At 40.3% G+C, this 17903-nt stretch overlaps 3 protein-coding genes and 1 long non-coding RNA gene across 5 annotated transcripts; 2 read left to right on the forward strand and 2 right to left on the reverse strand.

The window, feature by feature from the left end:
- Positions 1–1058: 1058 nt before the first annotated feature.
- On the forward strand, positions 1059–3445 carry LOC116925429 (UDP-glycosyltransferase UGT5). The gene is given in 4 exon segments (XM_032932137.2): positions 1059–1976; positions 1978–2217; positions 2301–2761; positions 2817–3445. Coding segments are annotated over 4 exon segments (1602 nt in total). The 5' UTR covers positions 1059–1367; the 3' UTR covers positions 3109–3445.
- A 1866-nt stretch (positions 3446–5311) lies between these two features.
- LOC123473888 lies at positions 5312–6498 on the forward strand. 2 transcript variants are annotated; one of them, XR_006648250.1, is made up of 2 exons: positions 5312–5979; positions 6050–6498. It is a non-coding gene; the product is annotated as an uncharacterized LOC123473888 (long non-coding RNA). The 2 variants fall into 2 exon arrangements; XR_006648249.1 differs by having other exon boundaries at positions 5312–5594.
- Positions 6499–7011: 513 nt separating this feature from the next.
- On the reverse strand, positions 7012–12446 carry LOC116925410. The gene is made up of 18 exons (XM_045175456.1): positions 12266–12446; positions 11938–12166; positions 11663–11796; positions 11123–11555; positions 10895–11038; positions 10666–10825; positions 10455–10587; positions 10263–10347; positions 10036–10189; positions 9776–9962; positions 9583–9717; positions 9375–9489; positions 7969–9265; positions 7787–7896; positions 7568–7712; positions 7359–7488; positions 7212–7290; positions 7012–7134 (listed from the first exon to the last, which is right to left on the reverse strand). Exons 1-18 carry the CDS (start codon positions 12344–12346, stop codon positions 7124–7126), a joined length of 3762 nt encoding a protein of 1253 aa, XP_045031391.1. The 5' UTR covers positions 12347–12446; the 3' UTR covers positions 7012–7123.
- A 1144-nt stretch (positions 12447–13590) lies between these two features.
- Positions 13591–16304, reverse strand: LOC116925420. The gene is made up of 4 exons (XM_032932117.2): positions 15750–16304; positions 14471–15610; positions 14175–14406; positions 13591–14102 (listed from the first exon to the last, which is right to left on the reverse strand). The coding sequence occupies exons 1-4, from the start codon at positions 16029–16031 to the stop codon at positions 13897–13899; spliced, it is 1860 nt and encodes a 619-aa protein (XP_032788008.2). The 5' UTR covers positions 16032–16304; the 3' UTR covers positions 13591–13896.
- Between the last annotated feature and the right edge of the window lie 1599 nt (positions 16305–17903).

Raw genomic sequence — 17903 nt, forward strand, 5'->3', positions numbered from 1 at the left:
TCCGACACAGAACCCCCGGAATAATAGAACGTTACAACTGAAGACTACGACCACATCCTTACCTAACTGGGAGTCTCAAACGTATTGACCCAATTTAAGAATTTATAATGCCATACAACCAATTACCGAAGCGCCAAAACACAATCTGCATATGGTCACACTTTTACTTTAGTTTTAGGAAACATTTTAATTTACATATCCATTTGCAACTGTTAACTTACCTTTAGAGAGAAGGAAATTTCTTTTTTGAGTCATAATCAGACAGAAAGGTCAGATGGTTTGAATTTGGATGGAAGGTAATTTATGGAGCGGCTTTCGCGAACGTTTTCCTTCCATGTTAGCCAATATGTTGTTCGCGATTTAATTATTCCAAGTCCAAAAAGGGTTTGTTTGCATTCATATGTCAGTTTTTCTGTTCTAGATCTAGTTGGTTAAGTAAAAATGTGGCTACATTTAAAAAAGTAACTGACAACTTTTATCTATTACTGAATTGGTACGTACTTCACATTCACAACCTTCAGTCTAGCTTTCGTTTGATTTTTCACACAAGGAATCGGCTGAGTGCAAGCTGATAGTATAGCCAAGTAATGTAAGAAAAAATGTAATTTAAAAAAAAAGTAGGACATTAAATTAAGTCTTTCTAATAAGATGCAATCAATGGTACTATAGAACAATTAATTTGGCAGAATGGGAGCTTGTTAGAAGTATCCCATCTGTGTCTAAAAACTTACAAGTTGGTGATGAACAATTTGACGTACAGGTTTTGCAAAAATCCTGTTGTGTTCCGAACATGCACTTTTTCTTCCACTTTCACGTCTCGCTTGACATTCATAGGCCGATCAATCAATCCGAAAATGCGTCATTTAATCGGTGCAACTGTAGTGAAATCAAAAGAAAGTTAGTAGCTGTGGTACGAAGGCGATCTTTGGTGTGGAAGACATACCATCAAACATACATGGTTCCCACAGGGTAAACGCTTGTGTCTGAATATAACAACAAAAACCAGATACGGGGAATAAAGTTTCCTTTTTATTTGTTTTTTTTTTTATTTGTATCTTTAGCGTTTCACTCCTTTTTAAAAAATAATTTCTACTTCGTTTGCGATGTTGTCTAACAGGATTTGGATGTTAATCAACAAAACAATAACCTGTTCTATACCAACTTTTCACATTATGGAATAGTTTTCTTGTCACTTAAATAGGTCCGATCGAAGTTTTCACTTCCATCGACATACATTTAAATTCGTCTCAGTCGTTCAGTATACATCGTGCTGTGCCAGGTAGCAAGTCGTAATAAACGTCTTCCATCGTTGGATTCCTAAAAACAAAATCGTAAAACAGTAATTAGTTAACAAAACATCCAGAAAAATGCGTATCCTGTACATATCAGGATGCTTTTGGCTTCTGCTGTCAGTATTCTCTTATGCTGATGCATACAACATTCTAATCCTGACACCCGTCACCTCGCCGAGTCATAGTATTGTGTTTAAACCCTTGGTGGAAGGATTGGCAGAACGCGGGCATTTCGTTACTTACTGGAATGGATTGCAACCAAGTAGATCAAGTTTCTCAAACAGTACGGACAACTTACGTCTTCTGAAGTCTCCGAATCTCGTGAAAATCAACAGGCAACACAATGTTAGTTTCCGCGATCATGATAGCCCGTTCACTATGCTTTTTCGATTGGTCCCAACCCTGATGAACTATTGCAGGGTCATCTATGAAGATCCTGTTTTTCACCAGCTGATGAATTCGAAGGAGCGATACGACCTGATTATCGTCGACGGATTTGCCAATGATTGCACTTTATACTTGGCCGAAGTCCTTGACGTCCCTTTCGTCTATTTGAGCTGTTTGGCACCTCCACCGTGGCTATTGTACGAAATCGGCTCGCCATTGGCTCTAGAACAATTTCCAAATCCTATAGGACATCGAGATAGGATGAATCTTTGGCAGCGAATGTTTAACAGCGTGACGAGGTGTAGGTATTATTTACTTTCACCGGTGGATTATTTTGCCCCTCACCGAACGTGTGGCAGCCCAAACGCTGGGGATCAACAATTTAACGTCTATCGTGGACATCAAAAACCGTTATTTGAGTTTACTATTAGTCAACAGTCACTTCAGTTTCAATTATCACCTGCCAACTGCTTCGGCTGTCGTAGAAGTCGGTGGAATTCACATGACTGGAAAACGTGATACAATAAAATTATCAAAAGTATGTTAATGGAAGAACAAAAGAAAAATAATTGTATATAAAATTACATTACCTTAAACGTTATTGTTTTCTGGCCAATTAAGGATTTAGCTTCTTTTCTCGATAATTCGGGTGACGCTGGATTCATTATCGTCAGCTTTGGTTCCATGTTGAGAGGCGACGAACTTCCAAAAGATATCCGACGAATTTTCATGTCAACTTTCGCCCGGCTGCAGCAACGCGTCGTCTGGAAATGGGAAAACGAAAGCAGATTCGATGAAGAAGGGGAACTGATCCCAAATAATATTAAAACAATTTCTTGGTTACCACAACGAGAATTGCTCAGACACCCAAAAGTTCGGCTATTAATTTCACACGGTGGTCTGTTGAGTCAGTTTGAAACTATTTATGACGGCATTCCGTCCATTTGTTTGCCCGTCTGGGGTGATCATCCGATCAACGCCCAAAAATCCGAAGACGACGGCTATGCTATCCGTATAAACTGGAACGACTTAACCGAAGAAAAGCTTTACAACGCCATCCAGCTCTTGCTTACCAATCCGAGGTAAAATTAATACATTAATACTTAAAATATTTTATAATTTACCTGTTGTTTGTAGGTATAGCCAAAGAGTGAAAAAAGTTTCCGCACTAATGCACGACCAGATAAACAATCCATTGGATCGAGCCATTTACTGGGTCGAATACGTCATCCGCCATCAAGGAGCACCGCATTTACGTAACGCTTCGCGCGATCTCTCTTTTCCACAACGAGCCCTTCTCGATGTTATACTAATTTTGGCGACTGCGATTTCTTTCGTTGCCTTTCTCACCGTTCGTGTAGGTTGTTTCTGCTATTCTAAATACGGCAGGAAAGATGTTCTTATTGGAACAAATAAGAAAGTGAATTAAGCAAATTTTTCTACGCTGCTAATTTTTAATTCAAAAAAATTTAACTTTTGCCATAGTGATAAAATACTTACTGTGCACTAAATAGTTTTTAAAAAGAACAAGTACAATAGCAAACGGCTGTTTTCTATGCAAAACATCGAATTTAGTTAGTAGAATCACATATCCAAAAGTAGTCCGTTTCAATACAGTCTATGTGTGTAAACGTCTTGGTCAGATGACCGACTTATTACCAAACCGGAATTTTCACTAGATTCCCAGTAACCGGTAACCGGTAACCGGTTCTGTCGCTGTATTATGTCCTCAGAATACATTTTCCGTATTTGCTCTTCTGTTCCAACTATTTTGTTTTGATTTTTATGCCATTAACCTGAAATTCGTTAGATTGTTCTTGTTTAGCTTTTTTTAGTGTACTGCGGTGGTAGGAAAGCTGCTTTTCTTGCAGCTGGAAGTAAAGCTTTTTTAGAATAGTGAACAATTTCAGGTCTCATAAGGACTGTACAATTATTAGGTGAACTAGTAATCATTACCTGAAAATATTGTGAATCCCTCTGTGACAAAAAATTTTCTTCCGTTTGTCAATAACATCCTGTCTCAAGTATTACAATATTAACGTCCTGACGCCAAGAACGTCTCCTATAGCCATATCCCTGTATGCCAGTCATTAGTGGTAGAGTTGATGGAACGCGGACATTTTGTTGCCTATTGGAATGGAATACAATCAGTAAAAACGATCAGGAAAACGAATTCGACAGGCAGTAATTCAACGATGATAAATTCCAAGTTACGTTTGCTCACCTCTTATGGTCTTGTTTGGATTAACAGCCAGCACGAAATTGATTTCAACAATCAAGACAGTACCGTCCCGTATGGTTTTTGAATACCAAAAACAGTGGCGACATATTGCAGGTTCGTCAACAAAGATCCTTTCTTTCATCAGCTGATGAATCCGAAGGATCGATACGATCTGATTATCGTCAGTGGATTCGCCAACGATTGCCCTTTATTCACACTATTTTTCAAAAATCAATAAACGAAGAAATGTTTTATAATGTCATTTATCATTCTTACCAATTCGAATTGCCGTATGTAAATTCGATCGAACATAGAATGGTTTATTACATTCGGTCAAATTTTTACCAGAGAGTTTCATGAATAACTTTAATTAACATTTTCATCTGTACACTTCCTTGTAGGGTAAAGAAAATGTCTTCCCTGGTGGATAACCAGACAGACTGACAGAGTAAACCTGGCTGGAATACGTCATTCACTGTAAAAGCGCCCTATTTACGAAGCTGTTTTCGTGAACTTTTTCCTTCCAATGTATGACGGTATGTTGTTTGAGATTTTGATCTTCATTTTCTTTAAAAGTCTTCCAGGAGCTTGGTGCTCTATACATATGCCAGTTTTTCTGCTCTAGATCTTTATTATTTATGTAAGTATGTGTTGGCATGATAACAAAAAGTAACTGGAACCTGTTAGCTTTTACTGAACTTTTGGGTAAATCAGATTCACAATCTTCGGTCTAGTTTTCGTCTGGCATTGTACACAAGGAATCAGTTAAGTGTGTCAAACTCAAACCGAAAGTGTAGTCCAAGTGCTGCAAATAAAATATTTTAACAATATTTAGTAGGACGTTAAATTACGTACTTGCAATAGAGTGCAATTAACTGTACTAGAACAAGTATTTTTGGGGAATGAGAGCTAACTAGAACTATCCCACAAGTGTCTGAAAAATTGCAAGTTGGTGATGGACAATTTGAAGCGAAAGTTGTGGAAAAAAATGCCCGCTACGTTGAAATTTGCACCTTCTTTCAACTTTCACGTCTTGTTCAGCGACAAGCAATCGGTCGATTGGCACATGTGGCGTTTAACCGGTTTTACCGTCATAAATCAAAAGAAAGTAAGCAGCCATAACACGAAACTGACCTTTTTTGTGGAAGAAGAGTTATTTCCTGAAAGGTGAAATTCTTTTGCCGGAAATTTACATCAAAAGATTTTATTATTATTTTTTTTATCTTTTATGTTTCCCTCCTTTTTGATAAATATTTTCAACTTCATTGGTGACGTTACCTAAAAGGATATGGTAAGTTAAACTTTAAAGAACCTGTTCTATGCCAACATTTCACTTTATGGAACTGTTTTGTTGTCATAGGTCCGATGCAGTTTTATATTTTCACCGATATCCATTTCAGTTCATCTCAGTCGTTCAGTGCATTTCATGCTCTGCCAGGTAGCAATCTTGCTCTTCCACAGCGAGCCCTTCTCAATGTTTTGTTAATATTGTCAGTCGCCATTTCTTTCGCTGCTTTTATTGCGTTTCGTCTAGGTCGTTTCTGCTGTTCTCAATGTCGTCGGAAAAAGTTTCCTGTTGAAACAAAGAAGAAGAATTAAACTTTTTCTTCTCCCTACCGGTTATTAATTCAAAAAATATAATTTTTTGGCAGACTGCTAAAATACCTACTACGCACGAAAGTGTTTTGAAACAGGTACAGTAGCAAATGACAGTTCTCCATGAAAAAAATAGATTTTAGTTGTCATAATACCTTGCAATGGATCAACTTTCGGCATTGCGTGTAACTTCTTTCATTTTACTTCTTTCGTGCCACTTTACCATAAGTAACGGAAAGGTTCATACCGAATTAGGGAATGTTCTCATTTTTAACCAGAAAGTGATAACTTGCCAGTAGACGTTTTTGCTGACAATAAAATAACAAATTAAATAAACGAAATGCGACTGCACTGCGTCACAATCCTGCAATACACCAGCTGGGCATTCTACCTTTAAGAGGAATTTTTTTTAATAAGAAACAAAATTTTATGAAGGCTTACCTGATAATCCATCTAAGACGATAGCTTCACAACACGCTGCTAGTACTGCACGCCATCCAATTTTCAATTTTATATAACCATTCATTAGGAATATTCTTTGGCGACTTTGCAGGTTCCTGGAACAACTATAAAGTCTTTGAGTACAAAACCAGCGAAGTGGTAACAAGAATTGTTTCAACTCATAATGCAAATACCTGGAAACGCGATTCTTACGCCAATGGTGGAACACGAGAAGTAGTGGTCCTTCGAGGGAGTGATTTGCGTCTACCTGAGTGCTATTTACGTAAAATTAACTTGAACAAAGCTGCTTCTCCGACTTTTCTACAGGATTGCACTCAATGACCTTTGACTAAATTGGGGGCGTCTTGGTAGCAGTGAGTCTCGTTCATGTCGTAATGACTTTGCTCCAAACGCAACTAATAATCCGTCATTCAGATTTCGGAAGGGCTCCATAGTAGAGTTCAAGAAGCAAGCACACTTCACTCTATCCGATTAATTGCTGTCCTTTATGCCAAATGTACGATATGTTTACTATACATGAGTACATCATTAGAACGTCAAGGAAGTTGTATTGTACCTTCTTTCGTTAGAAGCGGCTATTGACAATAGGATTGCAGCCGCCAACCGAAAACAGACTTGGCCGGTTTGATGTGTACGACACGTGAGTCAGAAATGTAATCCATCTGGCTTCCCAATGTTAACAGCATCCGAATTATCTATAAAGTCGAAAACTCCGTTTACCGCCAAGAAAACTGTGCCCGGTTGTCTTTAGAACTAAACCCTATAAAGAACTGTAGTATCAGTATTTAATTAATATTTAAGAGAATTTACGACTTTTCTTCTAGGTCGGAGCATTAGCTCATTTTTCGGTAAAAGTGGATCGATAGAGGTAGAGACTTGTTGGGTACACGCTGACTGCTTAATCGCCCACGGCACAGGAACAACAGATGTAGAACAAGAGTATTGGTAAGTGGAATCACATGAATATTTGGCACATGTGACTCGATGCTCGTGTAACCTTTCCAGACTTGAAAGCGTGTCTGCTAGAATTGCTCAATTATAAGTCATTCTACGTTGTTTTAGTATTTTTCTGTGTAGTTTCGAACAAGAGTGAAGCAAAACATGCAGAGATGATTAACAAAAAGTTTTGCAAAATATAAATTAGGAACACGTGTTGATTAGCTCTTCAGGGACGAACTGAAAGGAAAAATAATAAATTCGTTAATTTTTTTTAACGAACTACCTCCGCCTTATATAAATGAAATATTTTTTACTTGAACAAGGCACTTGTCTAAAGCGGATGTCATCGAGTCCGATTCCGCCGCTATCTGTTGATCCTTCAATGACGAGAGACTACATCAAAGAAAAAATCAATAAAACTAAATTGGCACTAAAATTTTGCAAAATATGATTCGATTTACTTGATCGGCTTCTCCGACTGTTGGAATAGGGACACGGGCAGGTATCCAGGGTGACTTGTTCCGGTTGCCGGATCGATCGATCGCCGCCGCAGTAACCCTCCACAACTCGTTTAATGGACCCTCGCTGAGCCTATGTCACGTTCATATGAATAGTTTGTAAATAAAAATAAAAAACATTTTTTTCTCTAGTCAGTGATATAACAACTAACCGATAAACAGTCAAAGTAGAGTTGGGGCTGTTGTAAGCCATAGTGAAGAAAAACGACAGGCAATATGTTGCGTTGCCAGGGAATGGCGGAGAAAATAGCCGACTCGCGCTCGATTTCCCTTTACCCTCCATGTAAACGTATCCACCTAGAAAAACGAACGCAGTTGAAAAACAGCATTTTACCTCGTGTAACCAAATGATGTGTGCTAAATAAAGTCACCGTCTGCTAGCTGAAGCGTGTGGTCACGTACGCCATAAAGGGACGATGAAGGGCCCGATAATAGCCATTGAGGGTTTTCGTTGACGAGAGATTCAGAACTGTTGGACTTCCTAAAAGTATTTTTAAAAGCGACCCAGTTGTTAGTCAACAAACCATACAAGAGGTAATATATTCAAATTTACCCAGATTGGGGAGAAAGCGGCTCATTGCCTGGAGATCTCGGGGCGTTAGAAAAGGCAAATAGTTTAGGCGGTGACGTTCGCTGTGACGTAAACGTTTGGTGTGCAGATACGGGAGTGATTTGTTCATCATCAACGGATGGATGACGTGACCGGAGCCAAAACGGGACGGGCTTTGCACGTTTCCAAACACCTTCTTCCGCTGAAGAACTTTGAGCTCTCCGGTAATTAACGATCCTTGAATTGCGCGGATGGTTGTAACCAATCCATTTACCAGAGCGTCGGAACCGATTGCGCACCGGTTGGCTGATGATGATCGATTTAGTGGCTCCGTCACGGCTTGTACTTATAACTTCGATTGTGTTACCGCCAAACGACGTGATCTCGTCGTAGAGACCAGAGACTCCCCTCACGGCGCTATCCTTGTTGACATTATCAGACGCTGTCTTGATTACTATCGACGGGCTTGTGGCTGACGGCGTTGGAACTGCTTTCGTTTCACTGCCTGTCATTGATGCTCCTGCTGTTGATGCTTGTATGGCCGTTGTCGCCGCCACTATTGTGGTGGATGGCGTCGAAGATGGAATCGAAACAGCTGAACTGTTGGAACTTTCAATTTCCGTTGATGTTCTGACTTCTGGAGACACATCACTGATCAATATCGATGCGCTAGTCTGAACAGAATTGTGTCTTGCTTCTGTTGCAGACGGTGATGATTGGAGCGAAATCAATTCAATCAACTCGGCAATGCCAGTCGATGTGGTAACGACATCAGCGGTCGTCATTGAAATGGAATCTTCTGTGGTGACTTGCTCGTCGTAGACCGGAAATACAATGGGCTGTTCTTCATTTACAGGTGTCGATTTGATCTTTGAATCCAAAGAAGAGGTATTTGTGGTTGGCGGTATTTCTGTTGTGATGAAAACTTCCATTGGTTTCTCAGTTGTGGCTGAAGCTTCCATTTGCTTCTCGGTTGTAATCACAATTTCCATTTGCTTCTCCGTTGTGACCGTAATTTCCATTAGTTTCTCTGTTGTGATGGCAGCATCCACTTGCTTCTCCGTTGTTACCACAGCCTCCACTTGCTTCTCCGTTGTTACCGCAGCCTCCACTTGCTTCTCTGTTGTTACCGCAGCCTCCACTTGCTTCTCCGTTGTTACCGCAGCTTCCACTTGCTTCTCTGTTGTAATACCTTCGGTACTGCTGGCCGCAATGACAGGCTGGGTATCGACGCTCCATTTACAAAAGTTTTGATCGAAACTGCAATCTAGTGGGCTGACGGCAGCGTCCGCTGGCAAAACTATAAATATTTGGGGTTTTAAATAATTGTTCTTGCTAGACCAGTGACACAACATTTTTAAAAGGAAAAAAAGGAATGAACATTTAATTTATGAATAGATTTTTTTTACTTTGACAACGGCCCCGGTAGAGCGTAACATCATCTATGGCTATAATCCCACGTAATCCTTCGCCTCGTATACCGACAAAGCTTATGTATCCTCCGGAAGCGGGCACGAAAGACACCTGCACAAAATTGAAAAATTTAAGAAAATTGTTCTATCAAAGGGATGCCTGACAAGCAGAAATCCCCGTTGCTAGGTATTTTTTCGCGGTCACCTGAGCAGAGAGCCACTTCTCCTCTTGATGATTCTCCAAGCGCCACAAAGTGCTCGACACCGCTGAAGTGTGCTTGGCGGCATTGATTGTCTCGTTGCCGCTTCTGTTAGACGCAACTGGTTCATACAAGACCACCTAACACAAAAATGATAAAGAGTCTTTGTTGGAAATTCAAATTTCTGCGTCAATCAACCTCAAGTGCGCCCAGTCGAGGATGGGCGGCTGAAGCGCTGGCTATGTAAAACCAAAACGACAGGCAATGATGTTCGGTGCTACGTTGTAAAACGCTCGAAATAAAGCCGCGCGATCCGGGCGTATGTCCGTTGAGGTAAGTATCAAACAACATGTAGCTGTTGGGCAAATGAGATAGTACGTTCTGCCTACGGATGATTTAATTAATTGATTAAAATCAGACATTAACGCACTGCAATACATTTGATGATAATTCCTTACTGCGAATGACCGTCCGGACGACCTGAGAAGATGTCGGCGCTATTTCGCATCCACATGGATGTGATTCCGGGTCGGCTATTGGTTAATACCCACCCACATAAGCCATTTTGGAACGTACAGTCAAAGCCTCTATTCACCGCCCACTCGGGTAATCCTTTATTTTTTTTAAAGAAGCAAACAGATAATCGAATAAGAACCGAAATTGAGAAGATGTTGCAATAACTCACCAGGACATGATCCGTTTTCAATGCGGAGCGAATCTATTGCAATATCGCCATAACCAGATTCGCCAACCGTCGCTTCCAATCGAACCTGTGGGTGTTTTGTTTTATTTGAGTTTGCAACGAAATGACCAAAAAATAAATAAATGAGAAATGAGTTGGCGAACAGAAACGATTGAGATTAATTAAATGCATTACTTTAAAGGGCGTCGAGGAAGCTAAAGTAACTTGTGCCCTGTACCACGAATCACGCGGGCCAGATTGACCGGAAAGTTGCCATATTTCTTGTTCTGAGGAATCGGAAGTATTGGCGATCGACTTTTGAAGAACTCTAGAACCGTCAAACAAAGAGAAATTTTAAATAAAACGAATACCAGTTGGGTGTACTCGTTACGAAGATTTGAACTACCTTAAGCTGCCGATGCCTGCGCCAAACATGTGCACCCAAAAGACGAAACAAAGAGCGTTATCGGATTCTTGATTAGCCGTGGCAGGTAAAATATTGCTCGTCAACGAGGCACGACTACCGGGAAAATGCGGCTGTCGCGAATCGATAAAAGCATATCCTCCTATTGAGACAATAATCGTACGCTCGATAATCAAAGGCAATAAAGACTGTACGAATTTTTAAAACGTACCAAAATTGAAATTGTGTTGCGATGAAAGCTGATCACGCAAAGGCCCCGTATTCGTCCACAATGAACCTCGACTCAGCGACCAGTCAAAATCTCCATCAGGGTCGTTAGACCATTGGCAAAAGTCCACATTGAATTCGCATTCAGCTAGAATGACGCATCCAGGACCAAAGGCAGAAACAAAAGAGGTAAGATGATTATAAAATTTATCCAGCAAGAATAGGTACGAACCTTCGCATGGACCACTGGAGAACTGAATATCATCAATGGCAACGTGTCCGCGATATTGTGAGTATGCCAAATTGGGTACGGCTTCAAAGATGAAGGCGTGTGGATACGGAGAACTGTAAGTCACGTGACCATCCAGCCATTCACCTCGAGTCGAGTCGGATGACAACCAAATCTCATCCACGACTTCCTGCCATCCCGTCTGATTGACAAGGATCTTTCGAAACGGCGTCCACGGCGAGGCGAATATCAAATTTCCATCGGCTTGTCTTTTCTGTTGCGTATTCGATGACAACGATGGCATTAGAATACTGTTGGCGATAAGCGTAGTGGCTGCTGGAGAATTCTTGGGTGCGGCGCCGTGACCTTCAAGGGTCGGCACCATTTGGACGCGCAATAGTCTCAGTTTGGAAGCGCTCACACCCTGAATGTTGTACTGCAAATATCAACCGCAGATGGAGACGGATCATGCGGAGCGAAAAATAAGGAAGACTGATGAGATTGTGATGGGAAACGTATGAGACGGGAAAAATAGAGAATTACGGAAAAGCGGAGACAATAGCCGTGAGGCGTGGTGGCCTGGTAAACGGGACTCTTGAGCCACGCCTTGGGTTGAACTCGAGGTAATTGCTGATGTTGTCCGGGAAGAAAGGAAGTTTCAAAAAATGCGTATCCCCCTTTAGGGTCAAAACAAACACACATGTAATATAAAAGTTTTCAATTAACTAAGCAAACAAAAAAAAAAAACAAAAAAACAAACATCCACATTGTTTAAATTGAATTGCGGGAAAAATTTTTGGCGTTAAAACGATATTTACCGTCGGAAGAATTGGAAGCATCTGTAGCCGGGCCACCGAGCCAGTTGCTCAGTGAGGCTAATCCTTTTCGCCAGGGATATACACTGTCGACAAGCGGCCCACTCATCGTGAAATTGCACAAGGAAACTCGTTCAACCGGAGAATTGCTCATCGTGCCGTTCTGCCCGACGGAGACGGGAAAGCTACAGCCGCTCTGATCTTCCAGTTCACCTACCCATTGCCGACCTCTCTATTGAACGGGGGGGAATAACATGCAAAAAAATAATGACATCATATATTCGACTGGAATTAAACACAAACAAAAAAAAAAGGATTATAGCTGACTTACTCTATTCTTGGCAGATGATGAAACGCTTCCGGATGAAGGAATCGCCAGCAGTGCAGCCAGGAATATCAACAAGTTGGCCATTATTTTTTTTTTTCGGGTTTTTTCAACCTATTCTTCTTTCTGTGTAGGTATGAAGATCGTTGTGTAAGTCTCGAAGGTCCACCGGCAACTGAACACGTGCAGACTGCAGTCTTATGCTTTTTAAACCTTCTCTCAGCACTACCTGCATTAGTAGACAAACAAAAAAGGAAGAAAGCGACAAAAAAAGAAAAACATGTGCGAAGAAAAGGTACAAGAGAGGTTCTCCAATACCATTTTTTAGGAATACAACGCCTTACGTCTTTAAAGAAGAGGATTCCGTACTTTTCGAGGTCGCAAACCCCCCTCCGCTCTCACTCTTCCTCTTCCAAATTCAGGCGTAACATGTCCGCCCGTCATCCTAAAAGTGCAACGACATGTGACATTTTTAACGATCTTCAAGTCAATATACGAAATCTTTTCACTTTTTGTATACCTGACTGAAACGGAAATTCGGCTAACAGCTAGACGGTTGTGACGTCCGCATCCGGAATCACTGGTTCAACAACTAATTAAAAAGAGAGAAAAAAAAAATAAGTCAAGAGGATAAAAAAAAAAGAAATAGCATATTTCTGTTTGCTTACATCTTTTCCATTTTACACAACCGTAATTTGCTGAAGGTGATGAAAGTCACGCTGGAAAAAGCACGCACCGCTACCATTTCTTCAAGTTCACGGCCAAGGAGGGGAAAGCGTTGATAGACATGCCAAGCACACATTCAAACGTGAGTAATCCATCATTATTATGGGCGACCGAATCACACGAAAAGAAAAAATAAAGTGGAATTTTTTGGGCGGTTTTGTGTTTGTTCGCACTGGCCAACGGTCGTTGCACTTGAAAATCAGGAGGCCCCCACCTTCACTCCATGTTCGTCCTTTCACCTTCCACCGGCCATCTCCATACCTGTGTCCTAAAAATGTTCTCTTTAAAGACATAAGGGCGGGGGAAAAAAAGATGATTACGAGTAAAGATTACGGAGGGATCTCTCCCTTTTTTAAACATTTCGGGAGAAAGTTTCTTCTGTTTTCTTTTTTATATTTTCACAATTTTTTTTGCTTTTTTCTTCCTTGAACTTTCCGCCCCAAACTCGATTGGGTGTGTTATAGCACGTATGGCTGGTACGAGGAAATGCAAGAGGAAGATGTAACCAAAAGGTCGATTACCTTTTGGCCGATGATGGCGTCAAGGTCTTTGGGAAAAACAAAACAGAAAATTTAAAGGTTTAAAAAAGGGGATATAGGGTACGGTTGCTGTACGAGAAACTTTCTATTTTTTTTTTCTTTTTCTTTTTCTGTCATAACAAATAACTTTTTTTTTGTTTCTTTCTACAATTTGACCAAATAGTTTTTTTAAAACGATATAATAGATATGAAGGGATTGCCACCCATTCGGATGTGAGCTGAAAACGAAAAATATTAATAAACTGAAAATCAGGTAAGAACTTCCAACGGTTAGGCAGTGCCACTTGCGCAACTGGGTAACGGTGCAAGGTGACGTCAGTAGGTTAGATTTTCTTCTTCCTCTGGCGTTGTTGATCTAACTGGTCGATCGAGTTAGTAAGTCGAAGGGTCAACGTCTCCCAATATGGGCAACATTTTGCAACTCGAGGGATTTACGAGTTCGACATCGGGTTTGCAAGTGTAAGGATATTCAGCCGTTCGTGAGGAAGTGATGTGGTGCATCGCAAACTTATCCTGCGAATGGCCGTTGCAAATATGCTGAAATTCCAGTTCAGTCTGGGTAAGATTTTCGCCACTGTCTAACTCGAGATCTTTATTACCTATTTGTCTGTGACTGAGTGAATACATTAATTATTTAGCTAGATTTTTACCCGACGGTGAAAGAGATTCGTAAGTCTTCAAAAGGCTAGCCATTTGCCTTTCCACAACATCAAGATCTGTGATAATTGACTTGAAAGATCCCTCCGTTTGATTAAAATCGTAGAAATTCTGTGAGTAAGCAGAAGACGTGCATCCGGTAACATCTGACATTTCAATTCCGTGTGCCTGGCAAACTGGATTAGCCACTTCGGTTGCCAGTAAGTCACTGCCAACTGGAACGTTCTAGCAATCGGGGGGAAAAAGGATCATTGAAGTACCAATAATTAGCAATAATCAATTTTCAAACCATGGGCTGATCCGGCATACTGCACACTGGCTGAATTAGGGACGGATCGTACGTGACGGAGGTAGATATACAAGTTGTTTCAACAGATTTTTCCGTTTCTAGCGGAATGAAATCCAATACTTTTGTTGTATCGACAAACTCACTAGCCGGAGTGAGATTCAAATCTTGGCTAACTAGAAGGTCAACAATGTTCTGGAACCCAGCATTATCTTGAATTCCATGGCGTTGTGGGATATCTACATCCATGTTGCTGTTGCCCAGTACTTGCTCCACTTCCTGAACAGAAAGTTTCAACCAGTTGTCGTCATTAATATTGCAACGGATTTGGTCACTCAACCAATCATCGAGGACGGCCAAATTGCTGCCACAGGCTGTCTCATTATGTGGAGATGAAATTCTTGGTAGAGAGTGCACCAGGCAACGGGTAAGCTGGATCACAAGGGCATGAGCAAGGCGATGTCGTTGATAAAGATTTTCTGAATTCAACTGCAAGTCACAAAAACTGCAGTACGTAGACTCTTGCAGACTATGAGAAAGGGTTTGTGCTTCGAACGGACCTGAAGCATATGCAGGCCGTTGTTTCGTAACCCTAAGTGTCTTGTTCTCTTGTTCTCTTGAATCCGTCATCATTGGAGCCCCTTGAAAATTGGAAATGATTTCCGTGTTCGGTAGATACTCTTGTAGATGGTTTTTTAATGATGGAATAGTTTGTTTCTTTCGTGACTTCGTTGAATTGGACCGTGTTATTTTCTTGGAACGGCTGGTTCGTGGCAGGGTATTAGATTTGAATGTCTCTTTTGTATCAGGCTCAGGATCCATTCGGCTCTTTTTGCATGGAGGCTGACAACAGCCTGCTGCTGCCAAGTGCTTTGCAAAGTTTAATTGGTATACAAATGTACGCCCACAGATAGGGCATACTTGACTCTCTCTCGACTTTTCTTCGCTCGATGTAAGTAATGTCCCCTTCGCCGATAGTAGTTCTTCTATCTGGTGATTTTGTTTCAAGGGCACACAAGGGGAAGATATATCTTGCAATATGGGCATTACTGATGTCGTGGCATAAGGGTTTATTGAAGGAGCCAGCTGCGTGAAATTGCCTTTGGTGAATGGGTCATTCCAGTAGATAAAGTTTTGATTATCCTACAAGAAAGGACATAATATGATGAACTATAATCAACAATCTTCATGTTCATTCTAATATAAATGAATTAGCGAAAATTAACATGTCATCAACTATAGCAAATCCACTTGGCAAAAAATCTTTAAATTTATACATTACCTCACAGAGATTAAATGCCACATGCTCTGCATCATCATGGCAATCATCATTCCAAGTGCCAGGCTGATACTTGTAATCTGTGCTGAAGATGTCGACAGCATGCTCATGAGATCCTACAGGTGCTTGCCTATTTTGTATAACTGGATCAAACATGAAGGGATCAGTAATAAAAGCTTCAGGTTTTGCTGGCCGTTCGAGATTCAGATAGGGAGGAACCATGCCGGCGTGGCATGATTGGTTTTGGAAGCCATGATTCTGATATGGTTTTCTGTTGGTGGACATGGCTCAATCGAACCCAATGTCAGGAAGATACACACAAATAGATATGTACGCAAATTTCTTAGACATTGACAACTTGTTGGTAAGTTACAATAACAAATAAAATATGTTAATTTAAGCCAACGACAAAAAAAGATTAGAGATGAGTGAGATTGAAGAGGAGCAATAGGTCACGTGTCATGGGCTGGGGCAGAACTGGACAAGGTCAGGACGAATCCCCTTTGAACAATGAAAAACGAAGGTCGCTAGGGGGCATCGTTAATTTTTAATAATATGTATCGTTTAGCTTGTAATGCAATCCTGTTCGAGTCGTGTTACGTTGACCGAAAATACCCCTAATTATAGGGGTTGATTGATCCACTGGTATAACAAATTTCCCCCTAATTAAATTATGGACGGGAAACTCCTGTTTAGCTTTTCCTAAAAGTTGGCGGGAAACCGGTGAAAGAGGGGGATAACAATGTACCCCATTGGCGTAGTGCGCTGGAGATTGACTCAGTGGAACTTTAAACGTTTTTCTACGTGGTACAAGAGCACAACGATCGATTTTATTCATCTTGGCCCAAATAAATATTTTCAGTTCTTGAATTTCGTCAATTGGCGATTCCTTTCGACATTCCTGAATATTTTAATGGTTAAATGTGCATGTTATTTCGTAGCAATTCCTTAAAATCACCTAAGGACAATCTTTTGGGGAGTAAACATTGATGGGAGTAGTTTAATAGTTTGCAAGGCCATTTCTTCTTGGTTGAATCATAGAATCGAAATAAACAAGTGATAACTAAAAGCCAAGCCAGAGAAGAAGGCCCTTTATCTCTGAGCCTAGCATACTTGTGTAGGCTAGTCCATTTACATTTAAAACTGCTATGTAATCATGCCGTCATCTCCACGTTAATTTATGTAATAGGCCAACGGTCATAATGTCGTCTGCAATTTTTATTACGTTGGATTTCTTTCCATTCATTCAGATTTGTTTAACGTTTTAATGTACGTATGACGTAAAGTATTACAATTTTCTCTTGTAAATTTATTATTTTAGAAAATGAGAGCATCTACTACAATACTACATAACAAATAACCTCCGCTATATCGTGTGGCTTCACAGTAGCAAATGTCAGACTTCTAGCAAAGTTTGGGTTGGTAAATTCATATCCTCGCTTCTGGCACTTATTCTGCTAGAGGTAGTTAACTATTAAGTTAACAAGCAAAAGCCAATCTATAGTAGTACATCAAATCCTTTCTAAGGATTTCCAAAGAAGAACACGAACATGAGTCGAAACACGTATATTAGTACAACTGTACCACCGATATTTTGATTTACCAAAGGTCAGCAAATAGGTAATTCAGGTAATCTCTCGTGAGCCGGTAGAGTATATTCATTTCCAATGAATACGTAGCGTTGATATTGTAATGTTTGCTTTTACACCTGGTTTCTTTGAATAGTTGAATTAATCGCCAAGCACATTTATCTAACCACAGGTCTTTCTCGAAATATCTTTCTGATAAATGTGGATTATACAACTTGTGAGTAAAAGTTTACTTTTATTGTTTACCAACATGATCCTCATTTTACAACTTTCGCCATTTTTCTTTTACAAGCTATTGAAACAATTTTACCCTAGCATGTAGAGAAATTACACAATTCTAAATAAATACCCTCTTAATAACATGCTATTTATTACAGTAGTTTAGGAAAACTACTTTGCGTTTAAGACAACAAATACCTTTAGAACAAATTGTCCCACGTCATCGTTTTTTCATTGGTTTAATCATCTTCATACTTGATATCAATAACTTTGACTTATTGAATTTCTTTCAGTTTCTCAACATTTCAATTTACCAAGTTGTCGTATGTTATGTACGAAAGACCCTTCA

Source organism: Daphnia magna, linkage group LG6 (assembly GCF_020631705.1).
Source record: "Daphnia magna isolate NIES linkage group LG6, ASM2063170v1.1, whole genome shotgun sequence".
NCBI lineage: Eukaryota > Metazoa > Arthropoda > Branchiopoda > Diplostraca > Daphniidae > Daphnia > Daphnia magna.